Raw genomic sequence first — 21767 nt, 5'->3', positions numbered from 1 at the left:
CTGGCGTTTTGCTCTTATTGCACATCATTTAATCCAATAAAAAGAACTACTGAAGGGGGAACTGGTTTGCTAAGCAAGCTTGATTGCTTAGTCGGGACAATATAAAGCAGACTCCTGCCATTTTACTGCCTACAAAACATTCCTTTTGTGTGGAGCAGTCAATACTCCAACAGATTCGGGTTAAATGAACTGGTGCACAAAGCTGACAAATTTCTGCACTTCAAAAGCACTGATCCAGAGAGCAAGATTAGACCACTTAAGACAGCTTGCTATTACTTAACATATAATTGTGGGGATTTAGCTCATCCCTTCAATTGGATCCACTGACTCACATTAAATCACTTTATAGTCAGCAGTAAGTGGAATTTTTCAGTCACTGCAGACAAGCTCAAAGTTAAACTATGCAAAGTAGTGCAAAGCACATGACTTCTATTCGAGGCAGTCAACATCAGCAGTACATTAAGTTCATAGAGGCTTGTTTGCAAAAACCAAAAAACTGAGCTGCCCTTCTTCTGGCTAATGTTAGATAATGTTAACACTTTCAAATTCAAGTCTATCTTGTTTTGACAAGGTAAAGTCAAACTTCCAGGGTTGTTAAAATTTCTTTATCAGCAGATTTTACAAGCTAACTGTCTTCAAACTATGTGCAGCTGGATGAACATATCTTGCTTTTTAATATTATCCCTGGTAAAACCATATCATTGTTCTTAAAATATAACATCTCCAGCTAATATGATGAGACAGATCAAACAGCATTTATTTCATTGACCAGTACATCAGTAAATTGATTTTCGTCATGTACAAGTCCACTGTCACCATTATTCTGTGTACAGTATATACACTGGTCTCCAAATTGTTGTACAGACACATAACATACAGTAATGTTCAGGGCTGTCAGACAACAGTAAAAGAAGGTGAAAAGCTTGGTGGACACCAAAAAATATGACTTGTTGGCGAACAGTTCCTTGCTGTTGCTAGGTGAAATTAGTGCAATTTAGTTGCTCATTTATTGTAAGGAAGACGATGACTCATTTGAAAACACTCCCCAACTACTCGCGAAGCAGTAGTGATACTGCGAAGAGTACAATGCAAAGGGGAAACAGTAGCTGCTCACCTTTGAATTAAAAGTTGCTCCTCAGTTTGTTGATTTCAACAGTAAGGCACAGATTTTATTTCAAATGAGAACCTTCCCTGTTTCTACTCTAATGTTGCACTTTAGTAGTAAGGGTCGGTACTGCTCTGCAGAGAGTTAACGTTTGTGTTTGCACACAAAGAGGTTTTTGGTGAAGCACCATTTTTGAAATCACTTTCACCCAACAACTGCCAACACCCTCTAAGACCTATCACCCAGTAGGGTAATACAGATTTTTCCCTAGCAACCAGTGGTTGGCAAGGGATTGCTGACTGATTGTAACCCAATTTCATGTCAAAGTGTGTAACAGACATACCAGTCCACTGTGTCCAGTTCACACTTTGCCTTTTCAAAGCTTGAAATGGACATGTATGCAGAAGTTGCAGTACCAGCAGGGGAAGCCGTGATACTGGATTGGTTAACTGGTCTCGAGGTCTGTGTGTGATGAGGCTTAATTTTTGCATCTCTCAATTCAATTCAATTCAATTCAGTTCAATTCAATTCAATTCAATTCAATTCAATTCAATTCAATTCAATTCAATTCAATTCAATTCAATTCAATTTTATTTATATAGCGCCAAATCACAACAGAAGTCGCCTCAAGGCGCTTTATATTGTACAGTAGATCACACAATATTAAATACAGAGAAAAACCCAACAATCATATGACCCCCTTTGAGCAAGCACTTTGGCGACAGTGGGAAGGAAAAACTCCCTTTTAACAGGAAGAAACCTCCGGCAGAACCAGGCTCAGGGAGGGGCGGGGCCATCTGCTGCGACCGGTTGGGGTGAAAGAAGGAAAACAGGATAAAGACATGCTGTGGAAGAGAGACAGAGATTAATAACAGATATGATTCAGTGCAGAGAGGTCTATTAACACATAGTGAGTGAGAAAGGTGACTGGAAAGGAAAAACTCAATGCATCATGGGAATCCCCGGCAGCCTACGTCTATTGCAGCATAACTAAGGGAGGATTCAGGGTCACCTGGTCCAGCCCTAACTATATGCTTTAGCAAAAAGGAAAGTTTTAAGCCTAATCTTGAAAGTAGAGATAGTGTCTGTCTCCCGAATCCAAACTGGAAGCTGGTTCCACAGAAGAGGAGCCTGAAAACTGAAGGCTCTCCCTCCCATTCTACTTTTAAATACTCTAGGAACAGCAAGTAGGCCTGCAGAGCGAGAGCGAAGTGCTCTAATAGGGTGATATGGTGCTACAAGGTCATTAAGATAAGATGGGGCCTGATTATTTAAGACTTTGTATGTGAGGAGCAGGATTTTGAATTCAATTCTGGATTTAACAGGAAGCCAATGAAGGGAAGCCAAAACAGGAGAAATATGCTCTCTCTTTCTAGTCCCTGTCAGGACTCTTGCTGCAGCATTTTGGATCAGCTGAAGGCTTTTCAGTGAGTTTTTAGGACATCCTGATAATAAAGAATTACAGTAGTCCAGCCTGGAAGTAATGAATGCATGAACTAGTTTTTCAGCATCACTCTGAGACAGGATATTTCTAATTTTAGAGACGTTGTGCAAATGGAAGAAAGCAGTCTTACATATTTGTTTAATATGTGCATTGAAGGACATGTCCTGGTCAAAAATGACTCCAAGGTTCCTCACAGCGTTACTGAAGGCCAAGGTAATGCCATCCAGAGTAAGAATCTGGTTAGATACCATATTTCTAAGATTTTCAGGGCCGAGTACAATAACCTCACTTTGATCTGAATTAAGAAGCAGAAAGTTAGCGGCCATCCAGGTCTTTATGTCTTTAAGACATTCCTGCAGTTTAACTAATCGGTGTGTGTTACCTGGCTTCATGGATAGATAGAGCTGCGTGTCATCTGCATAGCAGTGAAAATTTATGCTATGTCTTCTAATGATGCTGCCTAAGGGAAGCATGTATAATGTAAATAGAATTGGTCCCAGCACTGAACCCTGTGGAACTCCATAATTGACCTTAGTGTGTGAAGAGGACTCTCCATTTACATGTACAAATTGGAGTCTATTAGATAGATATGATACAAACCACTGCAGCACAGTACCTGTAATACCTACAGCATGTTCTAATCGCTCTAATAGGATATTATGGTCAACAGTATCGAACGCTGCACTAAGGTCTAGCAGGACAAGCACAGAGATGAGTCCACTGTCAGAGGCCATAAGAAGATCATTTGTAACCTTCACTAAAGCTGTTTCTGTGCTGTGATGAGCTCTGAAACCTGACTGAAACTCTTCAGATAAGCCATTCCTCTGCAGATGATCTGTTAGCTGTTTGACAACTACTCTTTCAAGGATTTTTGATATGAAAGGAAGGTTGGAGATTGGCCTATAATTAGCTAAGACAGCTGGGTCTAGAGATGGCTTTTTAAGTAAAGGTTTAACTACAGCCACCTTGAAGGCCTGTGGTACATAGCCGATCATTAGAGATAGGTTGGTCATATTTAAGATCGAAGAATTAATTAATGGCAGGACTTCTTTGAGCAGTTTTGTAGGAATGGGGTCTAAAAGACACGTTGATGGTTTGGAGGAAGTAATTATTGAAGTTAACTCAGAAAGATCAATTGGAGAAAAAGAGTCTAACTTAACACCGATGGTACTAAAAGTAGCTGTAGATAATATTACATCTGTGGGATGATTATTGGTAATTTTTCTCTAATGATAAAAATTTTTTTTGTGAAGAAGTTCATGAAGTCATTACTAGTTAACGTTAAAGGGATTGTTGGCTCAGTAGAGCTCTGACTTTTGTCAGCCTGGCTACAGTGCTGAAGAGAAACCTGGGGTTGTTCTTATTTTCTTCAATCAGTGATGAATAGTAAGATGTTCTGGCTTTATGGAGGGCTTTCTTATAAAGCAGCAAACTATTTCTCCAGGCTAAATGATGATCCTCTAAATTTGTGACACGCCATTTCCTCTCCAGCTTACGAGTTATCTGCTTTTAGGCTACGTGTTTGAGAATTATACCACGGAGTCAGGTACTTCTGATTTGAGGCCTTAGTTTTCACAGGAGCTACAGTATCCAGAGTCGTACGTAGTGAGTAAAATTATTAACAAGATAATCGACCTCTGTTGGAGTAGCGTTCAGATAGCTGCTCTGCTCTATGTTGGTACAGGGCATTGAAGATGATAACAGTGGGTGGATTATATTCTTAAACTTAGTTACAGCACTTTCAGAAAGACATCTACTTTGATAAAGTCTACTCTCCACTGCTGTGTAATCAATTATTGTAAATGTAAATGTTATCAGGATCTCTAAAGTCTTTCCTCCATAAAGATCACATTTGACGACCTCCCCAGGACCCTTAATGATCAGTCATGACACCTCAGTATATATCAATAAAGACTATCAGAGCAGTTTTGGGGTTTTTCCAAGGTTAGCTAAATAGGCAGCTGATGCACACCCAGTCATGTTGTTCAATGAGCAGGTCTAAAATATGACAAGATCTAAGTACAGAAAAGAGCTTCTAGGGATACTCCTGTTAGGCTTTGAATGGGTAAAGAGTTAAACACAGGACAAATAACATGCCACTTATCATGTTTGTTCAATTTTGGGAATTTCTGAGGGCAACAATAATTTCCACAACTATATATGGCATATGAGAATCAGCATAGAGACCTGATGAGAAAAAAAAGCTAATCTTGGTGAAATAACACATTAAATCTTATTGGCTGGTGTGAAACTGTCTCCTTTATGAACTCGTGTGTTTTTTATAATCTTGAATGTTTTTTGATTATATCTATTTTGTAAATAGTTATATATTGTATTCTAACTGTTTTTTTCTTTTCTTTACAGTCTCTTCTCCTTCTTCTTTATCCCTCTCCTTCTTTTTCTCCCACATAAATCTGTTCTGTCTTTCTCCCACATGACTTTCCAAGATATAAAGTTTATTTATACGAACCCAGGGGAAAAGTTAGTTGTGTCATGTTTTTTCTTCTTTTCATTTTCCTTTTCATTTTTTTTACAGTTCCCAGACATGTCACCATGTTTAGTGTCTGTGTTCAATGGCACTTCAGCAGGGTTTGCTTTACTCAGTTCCACCGCCCAAACTGTTGTTTTGTAGAAGATGGGAATGCCACCAGTGGGACCAGAGTAAAATGAAAACAGAAGAATTAAATGTTGGAGATAATGAGCAGCAAGCCAAAAAAAGTGTTTAAGAGACACAGAGGCAGTTACAGTTAATCCAGCAGGGGATAAAAAGTTTTATGAGCAGGGCGGGGTTTAAGGGTTATCCCCAACTTTATTCACAAAACCAAACACATGGTGGAAAAAAAAACCCTTTACGCACATTTTCCCTTCCAATCTCTCTTCAGTCCAGGCGACATTAGTTATTATAAGCTCTTTCCCCCCCCAAAATAAAAAAGGTCAGAATGGATTGCACCTTTAAACCCAGAGTAAGTCCACTTTTGGATACATGCCAAAACCTATTGTGTTACGCAGGAATATTTGGTCCTAAGCCAGCTAGAGAGACTTATCCAGGATTACAATCTCATACGTGCGGGCATTCACCTATATGTAACGTCACCCCATTACCACCACCACCCTTTCCACTCGTCTGTTGATCTCAGGCCACAAGGCTCTGACAGAATGCTTTATTTAGGCCTATTTGGGAAACTGAAAACACAGGGCCCTTGTGCTGTGTGAAGTCAGAGTCATGAAGACAGAAAGCCAGCTTAACTGGAAGGGGCATACAGTAAGTGCCGGACCTCCCACCAATCCGAATCAGACGTACTGACTGAAGCTGAAAGCACTCAGAGAGTGCACACTACGACAAATGATGCAAACATTGTTGTTCCTTAAAATATATGGGAGGTTTTGTAACTGGACAATGTAACTGGATATGTCTTCCTTTGATATAACTGAGGAACATTTCTACCACGGGACAGACATGTTGCTACTTTCTTATCAGAGCCCGGGACAAAACATCGCTGATTCTCAGCGAGTACCTCTTGTACTGTTGTTACAATCTGTATTCTCTGTCTGCATGTTCAGATGGTACAGACAAAAAAGCTGCTTGTTCAGATAAGGAAATCAAAGCAACAAGGCAAAAACACACAGCTGGAATACGCTGTCCTTTTTTACAGCTAGGAGATGTTAAAGCGATGATCCCAAGCATGTACAGGATTAACTGCCTGTGATTACTTTGTTCAAAAAGTGCCTTTCTCTTAACTTCAGGCACTCACACATAGAAGTAAAGGAAACGTTTTCCACGACTCAGACAAAGGTAAGGAAAAGTAAGAAACAAAAGATCTGGCACTGCTCGCAAAGGTGGGGCACATCTTGAGGTTTGGAGCTTAATGACTGTAATTGCATTTGGCTTCACTGCCAAATGGTAATTCACTCTACAACCAGCTCACAAAAGCTAATTAATGGTCTAAACACGAGTGGCACTTTTTATGAAAATGGTGCATGCAGGGAGTTTGGTTGGAGAAACAACCAGCCAAAGAAGAACTGCAACCACAGAAGCTTTTAGCACAATCAACAGCAAACACATGGAAAGACATGTAATAGTGATAGACCCCATTTATGTCTCTCAGTGTGTACTCAGTGCTGTGGGTTACTTAAATGGTATGTAAAGTATGTATATATGTACTGGTATGTAAGGTTTTTGTCAAAGCTATGATGCTGCTCATTCACATTAGTGAGAGGGCGTCTGGTAATCCCAATTTATTATTTTCCAACATGCAGCTGTTGTGAAGGAACTCATTTTCCTCCAAACCAAATTTGGCTTCCAAAACCGACCAACTTATGAAAACAAGAAAAATCAGTGAGGGGAAAAAAGGGAAAAAAAACAAAAAATGCAGTCCCAACAGGATGCATGTTTGCTGAAAATATTGTAGGAGCTCGTACAGCGAGCCACTGATACCAAACGATACCTCGTATGTGCAGGTGGGATTTCACACACAACTATTATATTGAACTCGGTCTCAGCAGATGGCCGCCCCTCCCTGAGCCTGGTTCTGCTGGAGGTTTCTTCCTGTTAAAAGGGAGTTTTTCCTTCCCACTGTCGCCAAAGTGCTTGCTCATAGGGGGTCATATGATTGTTGGGTTTTTCTCTGTATTTATTATTGTGCTATCTACTGTACAATATAAAGCGCCTTGAGGCGACTTTTGTTGTGATTTGGCGCTATATAAATAAAATTGAATTGAATTGAATTGAATTGAACTCTAGGATTAGCATGCATTGAATTCTGAGTTATATGTGTATGTACAATCAAAATAGTCTATTTATTATCTTATTGCTGCATTTCTTGTGTTTTGCTTAAAGAAAACTGAAAAAAACCCATAACAAAAACAGTTCAGCTGTTTCTTCAGTGATTATTCTGTGAGCAAAATTCTGCATGACTCAGAGGATTAGCGAAGATTTTATGATGCTCTGTCTGAGCCTTCTGACCCTCACCTGGTAGATATTAGACTCAAGGGAAATTTTAATTTCACATAATTTCTCAATCATATCTGCATCACTTTATCAATTTCTCTTCGATTATGACATTCCCATTCCTGCAAAATGTTCCAAAAAAGATCCTGTGCAAAATTTACTGGTTCACTGATGTATTGATCAATTGTTGCTATTAGTGTGTCAGCCTTGTTGACTGACCTGGTTAATGCCAAATGTGATGGCTGGTGGCCAATATTTATGTGTTGCGTCAAATCAGTTTTATGCTGGCTAAATGTTTATAGATAGTGAGATGAAACACTGCAAAACTATCAGAAAGCATCATGATGAAGATTTAAAGGGCACAAAGGGAAAAGTACATAACAGGATAAACTTCTTGAGATGAGCTTAGGATTTCATAAGTACTGTAGCCCTAGGAGATTTTGAATATAACATAATGCAGTGATTTGAAAATCATGTACATTTTAAAAAATAGTCCAAAGTGAACACATCAAATTCATAAACTCTTTTCATATTTTTTTTTCAAATTAGAAACTCAGAATTTAGAGGGCATTACACTGTGCAGCATGCCACGTGTGCCCGTGCACTTCTGTAGCGTCACAGATGCTGGCTTTTGAGATGTGCGATGATAACAATGTAGCTGTTATCTGATGACTCTGATCTTTAGTCTGTAGGAGGAGGGAGCCTGTGGAAGTTATGATTTCCAAAATGAATTTCAAAGGGGAGTACAGGTAAGGAATCGTCGCCCTCAAGAAGAGCTGGGCTCCCATCTATGATCCTGCCGTTTTCAACACTTTTCAATTAGTCCAAGCCCATATCAGCTCAGATTGTCAGTGCCACTTTGTGGTGGTGTGACGTACTCTTGAACTGTTTTGCAGCCACAGCTCATCTACTCAGCCACTGTGAGTTCTTCTGCTACCTAAAAATGAATATTAAGTTGAGATTTTGACAAGGTGAAGGCAGGGGCACCACAAATGAGGACCTAAGGGGCACTGGCCACCCCACAAAATTTAAATTCTGGAGGCACCCCTGGCTGGGGGAGATCTATTGTATACTGCACAGGCACAAGCGCAAAGTAGTGAGTGGGACTTTCACTGAGAGACCAAAAAATAACAGAGATGTTAAAGATTGCATGGGCATAGACAAGAAGATTACCTTAGACATGAACTGGTCCAGTTAAACATCAGGTAAAGTTCAATTAAAATTCTTTGATTGAGCCTCAGATTTCAATCACACCTCCTGTATTAGTGATAACGTGATAAATTAGGGCATGCGTCATCTTTTCAGAATACACTGTACACTGTAAATTCTTGCCTCTGTACATCACAACTGTTGATTTTAAATCAAACAATAAAGATGGTGAATCACTCAGAATAATAACAATTACAACAATCCTGATGTGTGTACCCTTTAAGGATAAAGAGGACAAACAATCTGAAAGAGAAATAAGGGACAAAACTCAAATGATTATTTTTAACATGTTATACTTCAAACCATTAGAACTTTTTTCCCTAATGTGTCCTGATACAGACTATCTGCCACATCCAGCCAGCTGCAGAGGGTTCACACCTCTTCCCTTTTCCTCTTCCTCCAATTCTATCACCTCCCATAATAATGCCGGCCAATTGATTTATATAATAAGGTGATGATCAACATAACTGTAATCAGCACAGCTGGTTCAGACTGACCACAAAAAGAAAAAAGAGAAAGAAAAAGAAAAAGAGAAGCGCTTCATTTGGATTGACAGGCTTATCCCAGCTGACAGCTGTTAAGGAAGCTATGAGTCCACGATGTGAAAACAGACTCCGCTGGACGGTCTGACCAGTGGAACATTTGATGCAGACGATTGTGCGTCCTCGATTGTTCATCGTCTCAGTTGGGAGTCTTTAATCTCCTCTACGGAAATAATTGGGAGGCAGTGAGGGAGTTAATTGTGTTTTCCACTGATGAATCATCAGGAAGTATTGGTGCCCCCCGCACACACACACACACACACACACACACACACACACACACACACACACACACACACACACACACACACACACACACACACACAATTATGCAGACGTGAACACAGGGAACACAAAACACACGTTTTCTACACACTTTCAGCATGCATTGTGATGAATGCGTTCACATACACACAAACAGAGTCAGGCCGGCATTCATACACACACACAGACCACACACATACTGTACACTCGCACTTTGTGTGTTCACATACACCGTTCCAGAGTAAAACAAACAACACACAATAAAAAAAAGACACAAGCACATGAGCCTCTCTCTTTTTGTATCATTCTCATTTTCAGCCTCTCTCACCCTCTCTGATACTTTATTTCACCCATTTCAAAAGATTAAGAGACAATTAGTAAAGCTCTCACGGCGGTTATTACCACGCTGGGAACTGGGGAGAGAAGAAATCCCCGTCTCTCCTCTTCCAAAAGAAGGATTTCTCTCTCATTGTCGCCAGGTTGGGAGCGAAGGATGTGGGGTGTATTTGGAGTGCTGCTGATGTGGTAATTTTGGCTCAGAAACAATGCTACGCTGTGTAAAGAAGGGGTTTTGGAGGGAAGTAGCGGAGCTGGTGTTTTTTATGCCGTGTGTGTGTGTGTGTGCGCGCTCACATGTGATACACACACTCACGTTAAGGTGACATCATGGCATCGCTCCGAAGGCCACACTAGGTTCCAGATGAAGGAGGAAACATCGAATTAACTCCGAATCAGGACGTGGACACAGACGCTTTGTGTGATTGTAACAAGCAGCAGGAACAGACAGAGTGGGAACAGAGTGGGAACAGAGTGGGAGCAGAGGGGTTTTCCTGTGCCAGTGTTGTTGGAAAACAAATAAAAGGAAAATGATTTAAGCATAGTTGGTCAAAACTATGAAAAAATAAACTTCTCAAAGCAGTTGTTATATTTCCTTCCCTGTGGTGTCAAAGAATATTTTTTATCAAAGCTGTCGATGTGTCAGTGTGACACACAAGGTTTATTTAGGTTCTTAAAAAAGATACATACGGGATGCCCTTCTGGACCCTTCTGACTCTGTGCGTGGTGTGGAGAGGATTTTCAGCATGGGCAGTAGGTTTCTTGTTTTGACTGCTCTGATTTTTATAATGTTATCGTGTTAGTGCAGAAAGCAGTTTGGCTGCAGTGCATCATCATGCTTTGATTTCTGGCCCATCCAAAAATTTCCTGCATGCTGAAATTATGTAAAGAATTTCACTGTCATAACTCTGCATTTCAGGACTGCATAGTTCACAGTCTGTTCAAATTTTCAGGATTTTCTCATCTAACATGACAATTAAAGTTAAATAAAAGTACAATCTTTAATTATTATGATTATAATTTCATTATTTGTAGATCTACATGCATGTCCCTACAGGAACACTGCAATGGTGACAATGCAGTGCTTAACAAGCACTTCATAGCTGACTGGAGAGCAGCATTTTGGACTGTACGATAATTTTGTTATGGATAGTATTGGACATTTCTGTACTTATGAAGTACCCCCTGATCGACTACAGAACAGTGGATCAGTAGACTGACTTTTTGATTTTATCTACAAAAAACAAATCAAGTTTGCATTGTCCTCCTGCTGTTATCATGGTGCTGGTCAGTTATACTTAAGCCCCTATGCCTGCATCGAGAAAAGGGGGCGTGTCCAAATGAAGCCCATGTTGAGGTCCGTATCGTTCTTCAGAATATCACATGACCAAAGATAAATGATGCTTCTCTGAAATGACATGATTGCCTCGTTATGTGTGTCAAGCTGTCAAAAACACACAGGAATTATTTGTTTTTCTGTGAACTGGATCTGAGCTGATTCTGAGGATCATCATGACCTTGCAAGGACCCAATCTCCCATCATCTTCTTAAATTAATCTTAAAGAGGATGGTTAGTTACATTAGAGATATATATATTCTACAGAACATCATATGGTACATAGACCATACATATCCACTGGCTTGTAGCCCACATGTATTATCACAGCAGTCCTGCTGTACATCGATTGACCAGTAGGTGTCAGTACTTCCAAATGAACTTTTGAACAGGACTTCGTGTGATCTTTCTACTGGCGAAACCATTAACCAGAAAGATTCAACACATTACGAGGCTTCATCACACCATAGACGAAGAAAAAGGCAAATGTTAAAATAATACTATTTAATGCTGTTTTAACTTCAGATGTTGCTCTGATGTTCACCTATGTTTACTAATTGTATAATAAATCATTTAATAGGTTTAAGCAGGTTTAACCATGTGAAAAGGAAAGTTCTGAATCTGTGCAGTCCAGCATAAAACTAAGTAGACCCTCGCTGTCTCTATAGGCAGAGGGTAAGTAGAAGCAAGATGCTGCTGATAAAAGGTACTTGATTAATTGATCAGCAGCAAGTGTGAGCACCTCTGTAGAAGTGGCAGGTTTGGGCAGTTTGCTTGACTGGAGCATTAAGGTGTGTGCTGACATAATGCAACAGTCTTCCTAGGAGTGGATGTCCCAGGAAATTCACCCTAGGCTCAGACCATGTAATACTCAGAGGAACTGCAAAAATCCCAAGAGTCACACCCGAGAGTCTACAGGCCTTAGCTAGCATGTTAAATGTTAAAGTTCATGACAGTAAATTAGAGAAAGACTGAGCAAGTATGACTTGTTTGCAAATACTGCATGAGTAAGCCTCTTCTGTATAAAAAGAACATGGCAGCATAACTAAGGTTTGCAAACTTATACGTGAACAAATTGTCAGATTTCAAGTCCTTTGTATTGGTGAGACCAAAGCAGAGATGCTTGCCTTGCATGGCACCATGTGTGGCCAAAACCAAACACAGGATCTCAGCACATACACCTAATACCAAGTGTCATGCACAGTGAAGGAGAGGTGATGATTTGGGTTTGCCCTGTAACTGCAGAAGTGCGGCACCTTGTAGTTATTGAGTCAACCATGAACTTTGTATACCAAAGTATTTATGTGAGACCATCTGTCTAAACGTTTGACCTATGACCATGAAATAGGACAATGATCCCAAGGACACCAACAAATCCCATGTATCTTAAAATAAATAAATCTGCATGGATAGTAAGGGTGACCAATATATTTTATTCATTGTGACTTTTTTGTACCACATTATGCACATATGCACACTTAATAACTAAAGCAAATTTACAGTTGTAATCAAATATTTTACATTATTTTAGTTTAAGACTTTATCAGAGTTTTTAATCATCCATTAAAACATCATTCTTCTGGAGATGAAAGACGTGAAGCTGCCGCTAATTTTTTTAATAAAGCATGAAGCTACTGCTACATAAAGTAAGACAAAAAAAATCCTAAGCCAATGCCAAAATTTATTTTTGGCACAGTGAACAAAACTCAGGCATACTTGAGTGTGTTTATGTGTTAATTATACAGTGTTGTTACTACCTGCTTGCCAATTTGCTAGCAGGTGATGGCAGAAAGACAGATTCCCACTTGTGCTGAGACATGAAGTAGCCTGGCTCTGCTCTCCTTTTCATCAGCTCTTATTATTATCCTCGACATAACTGTGAAGAAGTCATTAAAAATCCTGCGCAGTACAGAGACAAGTGCTTGACAGGCCTGAGCCACAGTGAAACTGAGAGGTTATAAAAGTTCTGAGGCTGCTATCAAGAAGCACTAACTTCTGGTTTGTCTAATTAATCTGTCTGGGTGTATTTGGCACGGGGACCTGGCTGAGCAGTTAACTTGATGATACGTCTGAATAATTTCTAAACCAATCAGTCAGACTGTAAAACCTACAGTTAAGAGTCATGAATTCATGCGCTTAAAGCCGTCCAGTGGTCCAGATTGGAGTCTTTCGCAAGCCTATGCTGGCCCCTGGGCCTTATGTTTGACATCCCTGCTTTAAAGCTTGTGAGTTGTGTGTGTTTGTGGCTTTTTACTCCTGCCCACTGGAGAGGACACTGTCATTGACTTTTATGACAGTTCTTTTATTTAGTGATCAACTTCTAGGTTTTGTTGTATTTCATTCTATTGGTTTAATTGTTATTGAAAACACTTGTTTTCTTGCCAACTTTGCCTCTTTATTTCTGTTCAAACTCAGAAATGTTTTGTTATTTCCCTAATATCCCCTGAAGTTTTATGGAAATGCAACAACTTTGCTCTAATTATTTATATTACTGAATGATCTAATGCTCGAGATAAATCAATTACAGATCAATAAATACAATGAAAAAATGTAAAGTAGCATAACCACAGAATCAGAAGTTTTCACACATGCACATCATCTTTGCATGGCTCAGTTCTCGTATACTGAACGCACCACACACACACAAACACACACACACACACACACACACACACACACACACACACACACACACACACACACACACACACACAGAGTATGACCTTGTCTCACTTGGAGACACTTCCTGTTTCTTCACAGTGTTATGGCTGTAAATTATGCTAGACAAGGCTGTAACCATGATCAGCTTTAAACACACACACACATTCACATACATACACATAAACATGAGATACAAACAGATTCTCATGTAAACATGTGGATTTTCTTCCATTTCATGAACTGTGAGCAGATGAATGAACATCCAGAAGAGACAACTTCTCTTAAAACATATCAACGTATGTGAAATTACAACATGAATCCAGAGAACAGGAGACTGTATTACTAATACCTGCATGAGGCCTCAGAACAGGTGATTCAAACCCTCTGTAGACTGTTTTATTGCATAAATTGCAGAAGCTGTTGTTGATACTAGTTATGATAATGGCGCCATCTGGTGGCCATGTGCCTAAATGCCAGCGAGACACATTCGGTGAAAAGAGCGATTTCTGTGATGGTTGTTTTATTGTAAATAAATTATGTTTACTGCTACACTTGAGTTTTGTACTCCTTGACTACCACCCCCTTTTTAGCGGCTCTACATCCTCATTACAATTCCAAGGGTAAGACGGCGCTGGCATGGCTGGCAGCCTTAACCCAATTTCCCTCGGGATGAATAAAGTATGATCAATCAATCAATCAATCAATCAATCAATCAATCAATCAATCAATCAATCAATTGCTCTCAAAGACAGTGACGGGAGCTTGAGGGTGGGTCTGAAACAACGACAGTACAAAAGAAATAATAAAGTGTGCAATATTAAGATGAAATAGAATTTTAAAATACAGTTACAGTTACGTTTGATACTAACAGGAATTGTCTTGGAGAAAAATGAACTACATTAGAAAATATGTGGGATCATTTTTAAATTTTCAAGGCTTGCTAAGATTATCGGCGCATCCTCAAAGAGTCATAAGGGATACATCAGTAAGAGCTCATACATATGCACAAAGCCAGGCCATAAACATACTCACTTCCTGTTTTATTTTGGCCACTGTTCTTCTGTGTCTTGTGTCTAGTTTAACTCCTCCAAAGTCTTCATGTTAGGTGCTTTTGGGTTTAATTCTTGTCCTCTGAGTCTGGTGTTTTGGGTCCTTCTCTTGTCTGCCACACAGCCAAAACAGGGAATAAGCTATGAAGTAAGATATTCATGCATCAACCAAGCATATCACAAAACTTCACATATGTCAATCAAACTGAAGTGTCTTTTTCGGTAGTTTGTTTGACTGATTCGGTCTCACTGACACTTCATCAGAGCTGTATCTTTCTTTGTGACCTTTCCTGTTTGTCATATTTATAGTTTTCTCAGTGTTCTTTGTTTGTGCCACATCTGCCAAAGACTAAAGAAGAAGAACAAGTTCCTCAGATATTTTATTTGGACCCCATAGCTACCGCCCTATCTCCAAATTACTTCTACTTTCAAAAATTATTGAGGAAGTGTTTAATGAGCACTGATTTTAGAAAAAACCCCAGTGCTGCTTTGCCTGTGCTTATGAACAACATTTTAACTGACAGCGCCACGTAATCCATAATAAGTACATATAAGTAACAAGTACACAGGTGTCTGCTATTATTGTCTTACAACTTAACTTAACGCCTCCCAAACACACACACTTCCTACTTTGAACAAATAATAACATACACAAAACAGCTAGAAACCTGGTTTATGATCAACATCTTAGTTTTAACCTGAATATCTAAAGTCTGTCTAGTTTTATCAGATTGGAGGCTAAGCTGTTGTACTCAGATCAAACTGTTTTCACTTTTGTGATTGATAAAATTTTTTGGTATTCCAGCCTTACTAATGAATTCATATTTTCATATGTTTCACATTTTCACCGTTCATTTTGTCTGCATTCATAAAGCCTGCATGAAACAGAAACAGCAAGAATGCATGAACCAAAGCATCTCTGTAAGAGTCCATCGTCTGTTTTTATATTTCCTGCCATGCTATTCTTTGCTCTACTGTAACTGTTTCTAATGTGTATAAATAGAAATGCCTCTCTCTGTCAGTTTTTCTCTTCTTTGCTTTTTCATCATGTATTTCTGCTTTTACAGTTACAGTCTTTTCTGTTTGTTTCATCTGCCAGTGCTTTTTGGGTTTTGGGCGCACATTGTTGTTACACAGCAGTCATTTCACACATGGCTGGTGTTGATGCATAATATGACACCTTTCTGATCTTTGCATGTCATACTTCTTTCATTGTTCATAATCCACACATGTATCATGCCCTTACTTCGCTTGCAGAGACTTCCTGTTTCTTTAAAAAAAAAGAAATATACAAAAAATGTAATTATTACAGGTTTGAGTAATGCTATCTGTGAGTTGTTCATTTACACTGCATTTGACTTTTTTTTTATTTTCCCCATTTGATACATTGAGAGAAACAGGATACTTTGTTGTATCTATCACACCCAGCAGAGACAACATATTGTCAAGGAGTAAAAACTTACATTACTGGATCAATGTGACAAGCTAAATTGCTGAAAATGAGCTGAATGTATTTATACACCAGGTTTCATTTAATCATTAATCTCTGACTCTCTTTTACAGCGTTGCCTTTGTTCTGTCTCACTACCCCCACTACCCACTGCTCAGTGTAAGATCTGTGCCAAATCAAACATACAGATCCTTCCTCTTTTTTTAACAGACTCAACATAGCTATAATTCAGTAAGGAAGGATCATAAGAAAGAAATGACCATGATTTATTAATGTACAGAATTTAGATAGAGGTATTTGGCAGTTAGACTCCGATGGCCCGTGGATCCCAGCAGTGATAGGGATCAGAGCAGGCCCCCCTCTGAGGGTGGAGATGAAGATGGAGGCTTGAATAGAGCCTGAGTGATGAGAGGCAGTGATGTGGAGAAGGTGGGTTGCACAAAGGCGTCTGCAAAGGAGAGTGACAGATGCGCAGTGAGATTTAAAGTATGTGGGATGAGTGCTACTTGGTCTGATGAAGGCTGGGAGAAAAATGATTTGACTAGATCAGTGATGTCACAAAACAGCTTCTCAGCCTTGGAATGTGGAAGTGATGTGAAGCTTAGATTTAGCCGGCAACACCTGGGAGCAGACGGATGTGAGACCTGATCTTCCTTATTAACCTTATGCATAAGATTCATTATAATGGGATGGAAAAATGAGCTAAAGGATTTATGCAGTATGATATAAAGACATAATAACTCTCTGGTCCTCTCAAGTGAACCCTGAAAATGCCTTACTCGGGATGACCATTGGTAGAACAGACTGCACTTCAGTCTCCACTCCACTGAGAACCACAAAGATGAATCTCTACTCCAAATCTGAGCCTGATGAAGAAAAGCAAATAAACATACATTAAAAGGCAGTATTCCTCGCTAGGTTTTAGTATAACATCAGTAGCAGCTGGTGTATCTGTAAGTAGTTTTTAATCTCTGAATAAAACACATTACAAAAATGAGCCAAAAAGAGGAAATGCATGGTAGTGAAATGCATGATCTCAAAGCGTTGTGGTAAAGGCAGTTTTCATGTGGGTGAGCTTGAGATGCTTTTCTTTCAAAATAACAAAAGCAACACACAGATGTTTTGTGGTGCTGTTATATGTCATACATGAATATCTGCTGCACTACTTTGATACAAGAGGAGGAAGTGATCTGAAGGTGTTGCATGCAGACATATTTGCCCTAATTTCCATGTCAAATTGGTCATAAGACTTTGTAGTTTTAAGAAGATGACTTCTGCTTTTAAGCAATCATTCTTTAATAAGACGGCAGCTGGGGTTTTTGAAAGCTCATTAGTCAACTTTCTGATTAGACAGCGCAGTCTGCAACAACCATGCTCTTCACAGAAGCTGAATGTTTGTTCTGGGTTTTTGTTCTCTGGCTCTCAGGTATGAAAGATTCTGTTTTACCAGATCCCTTAATTCAATGTCCACTTATATGTATCAGTGTAAATGTTGCATTAATGCATAGATAGCATTTTACAGTTGTAGATATTTGAGACTTGTAGATATAAAATGAATATTTACTGTTGTTTAGTTTATGCTAAAAGAAGGAATTTTGTTGTATTCTGTAAGATCATCATTTGTAGTCTTCCTGTCCTTTCACAGACACTTGTTTTTAAAAAGTACACTTTATTTTTACATAAGCTGCTAGTTTCTCAGAGTTGTGTACTAAATGTTGGCTTGCTTCAGTGCCATGGATCAGTGGGTTTAAGCCATATTAACGCACTCCCGGCTTGGCTCACATAGCTCCGTAAGTGATTATTCTTGAACAACTACAGTGCCTAATCAGGATATTTAAGAAAGTAAAAGTGAGATTTTCACATTTGTTGGTAGCTATTAGTGTGTAGAATTATTATGCAACTAAATGAAAAATGAATATTCCCCATCTCATTTGTTTATTTTCACCCATTGAAGTGAGAATGATAAAACAAACAACTTTAAATGTATAAATAAACATTTCTGACATAAAAAAAAGTTATCGACCAAAACACTGGATTTACTTTCAAGATTGTTGGTGGTAGAGCAGGTCACCTACTGATCGGAAGGTTGGTGGTTCGATTCCTGGCTTCCCCTAGTCTGCATGCCAAATATCCTTGGGCAAGATACTAACCCCAAATTGCTCTCCGATGCAGCCATCGAAGTATGAATGTGTGTGAATGTTAGCTAAAAAAAAAAGCACTTAGGCAAATGTGCTTGTGCGAATGGGTGTGAATGGGTGAATGCACACGTTGTATAAAGCGCTTTGAGTGCTCAGAAGAGTAGAAAAGTGCTATATAAGAACCAGTCCATTTACCATTTACCATTTGATTTCTCAATGATCAAATGTTTTGTGCAGCAGCACCCGCAGCCTCCCAGACAATGTTCAGAGAGCTGCACTGTTTTCCTTTACTGTAAATCTTCCATTTCAGAAGGGCACACAAGTTCTCAACAAGGTTTTGGTCAGAAGAGGAAGTACTATAATATTCCAGTTCCAGAATATGAAATCAATGGAAAATAACAAGTTTGATTCTTCTCAAATCTTTGGTGGTCTTTTTTTAAAATACATTTCTTGACCCTGTGACTTTTTGCAACAAAACATTTGATGGTTCTCTGATAACGTTGCAATATATTAGCAATTTTCAGAGTGCCACATGGAAAATATGCATAAAACTTATATAGTCAGAATAACATATGAATGTTATAGAAATTGTGTAAATCTGCATAGATGCTTGTTAATCAAATGTTCTGTTTAAGGTGTTCAGGGACAAACAAACAGCATCTGTGCCTTGAAAGGTTCATCAGTAAATCTGTCCTGCTCACATCAACATCCAACTTCTAGCATGAACTGGTACAGTGTACACAGGGGGGGCTTCAAGATTGAGACCTCTGCAGATGGAAAGTACAGCATGTCAGCAGAGAGTAACTTGACTCTGACAGTCAACAATCTAGCAGAGAATGATGCAAACATTTACTGCTGCAGAGAACCTGCTGACAAATCAGACTGTGGCCAAAGGGGAATTTCTCTCAGTGTTGCAGGTACAGTGGTTTTATCAAATGCATGAAGAACACATTTATGAATAATCAATGTATTGATATTATTTCTATTAACGATCCTCTCAGAGCTGCAGGTAAAGGTGATTCCTGCCACAGAGGGACAGACAGTAACACTGATGTGCAGCAGCAGCTGTCCTCTGACTGAAAAGCCTGCAGCCTACATCTGGTACAAGAACAGAGAGTTTCTCTATGAGGACTGGTCTCCCTGGTACCAAGAGCTGCTCAGCAGTGAGGAAGCAGTCACATACTCCTGTGCTGTCAAAGGCTACGAGGATCTCAGAGCCCCTGAAGTCTCTGTGGGTGAGTCATGATGTTTAATCAAATGATTTTCAGTAAACATACTCAGTATGCTAATATTTAATTTCATCTAGATTTCATCACATCAGCATGCTTCAGTGTGACCTATGCTAAAAGGGAAATGTGCCGTTATGAGCAGGCATCAGAAGATGAGCCTTATTCCATCACATTTCCCAGAGGTGAACACACAAACTCATCTTCTTACTGATCTGTGGAGTACACTGTTTCTATATTCACTTTTTAAAAATTATTTAATTAACTGGATCACATATGTATTTAATTGCATTAAACTTTGTTGAAGACATGTATAATGGAAATGGGTGCAAGATATAAAATTAAACAAAGCAAAGAGAGGCTTTTCCTTAGGAGAAGACGGAGCATGTACACAAAACTATGGTAATTGAGAAAAATGGTAAAAAAATAGCAGGGTATCAAATATGCATATTAATAATGTAGTGACTGATGAAACTGTATTCCCCATTTTTTTTAGAGGTCTATATCGTGAGGACTAGTGGGAACACACTGACCTGTAGCAGCTTGTGTCCTCTGACTGACCCTCAAACTGTCTATGTGTGGTATGAAAATGGAAAACCTTTTAGGGAAAATCAGCATCTCAACAATGAACACAGTTCTTTGAAAAACAACTTTTACTGTGCAATTAAAGGTCATGAGCATCTTCAATCTAATGAAGTCTGTGAGTATAAAAGAAAACTGTTAGTTCTCTTAATTAATAAAAAGCTGTTATCTCAACATGCAGACACCACAGTCAACTGTAAATCTTCCATCTATATTTCAGGTGTTCAGGATAAAAACTGCTGGACAGTGAATTATGTCAGCAGGAGAATCTGTGCTCTGGAAGGATCTTCAGTCAACATTATCAGTAAATACTCACATCCTGATAACATGAAACCGGAGTTTAAATTATGGATTAAAAAATGGAGAACAGGTGATAAGGAACTTGAAAAACCGATTGAGCCTTCAGGTCGTGTGGAGTATCACGACAACGTGAAGAACCAACACATCCTGACCATCAAAAACCTGAAGAAGAATGACTCAGGAGAATATACATTCATCCTGAAAGGAAATGATAAAGAACTGAAACTGCCTGGAGTCTTTTTGATTGTCACAGGTAAAGTCTCCTAACAAGGATTAAGATGTTTTATTCATGTAAGAGCCTCAGTGTTTTACACTAAAAAGCTTAATGTAAACCTGAGCAAACAAAACTGAATGTAAAAGTGTTATCAGCAAAATTTCACTGATCATCACATTTTAGCTGGTCTAAGAATAAGTGCTGCTTGTTAAACTGTTGACTGTCCTTTGCTTTCCACACCAATTGACCTGTATCACATTACCCATCACAATGCTATCCTATATTTTAAAAAAAGGTAACTGGGAAATTTTTTTATGAGATTTATAGTTTTTAATTATTTAACAATGTTCATCTTTCAGAGCTGAGAGTGAAGATGAGTCCTTCTGCAGTGGTGACAGAGGGTCAGAGAGTCACACTGACCTGCAGTACCAGCTGTCCTCTGACTGACAACACAAACTACATTTGGTACTTCAACAGTCGACCTCTGAACATGACAGAGACACACAACAAACATCTGATCCTAGACGCAGTCAGCAGGGAGCATATAAGAAATTATTCCTGTGGTGTTAAAACCAACAAGGATAACACCACAGCTCAATGGCTACCAGCAGCTGCAGGAGGTTTTGCAGCTCTCCTGTTAATAATAATAATACTTCTCACTGTGTTCTGCTGCCAGAGGTGAGCATCACTGTGTTCTCTTTTAGATCAATCATGTTCAAACTCTGATTTGAAATCTGTTATTCAGTGGTATCCTTTCACGTTTGACACTCAGAAGAAAGAAGGCTTCCAGTCATTCTCCAAAGAGTGAAATATCAGACAACAAACAGCAGGTACATGGCAGGTTTATCTCACTAACATTATACCCTCTCGTACGCAATGAAATATAATCTTATGTTATTTGGTTTCCTCAGGTCAGCCTTAATCCCATATATGGAAACAACCCAGCTCAGCACAGCAGGATGC

General features: G+C 39.1%; 1 protein-coding gene across 1 annotated transcript; it reads left to right on the top strand.

Moving 5' to 3' along the window:
• The first annotated feature begins 19130 nt into the window (after positions 1–19130).
• On the top strand, positions 19131–21251 carry LOC120440540. Its single transcript, XM_039613220.1, has 6 exons — positions 19131–19399; positions 19484–19717; positions 19789–19893; positions 20205–20342; positions 20697–20843; positions 21166–21251. Exons 1-6 carry the CDS (start codon positions 19204–19206, stop codon positions 21249–21251), a joined length of 906 nt encoding a protein of 301 aa, XP_039469154.1. The 5' UTR covers positions 19131–19203.
• Positions 21252–21767: the final 516 nt, after the last annotated feature.

This window comes from Oreochromis aureus, linkage group 6, assembly GCF_013358895.1.
Source record: "Oreochromis aureus strain Israel breed Guangdong linkage group 6, ZZ_aureus, whole genome shotgun sequence".
Classification (NCBI taxonomy): Eukaryota; Metazoa; Chordata; class Actinopteri; order Cichliformes; family Cichlidae; genus Oreochromis; species Oreochromis aureus.
This window is presented reverse-complemented; position numbering and strand designations above follow the sequence as displayed.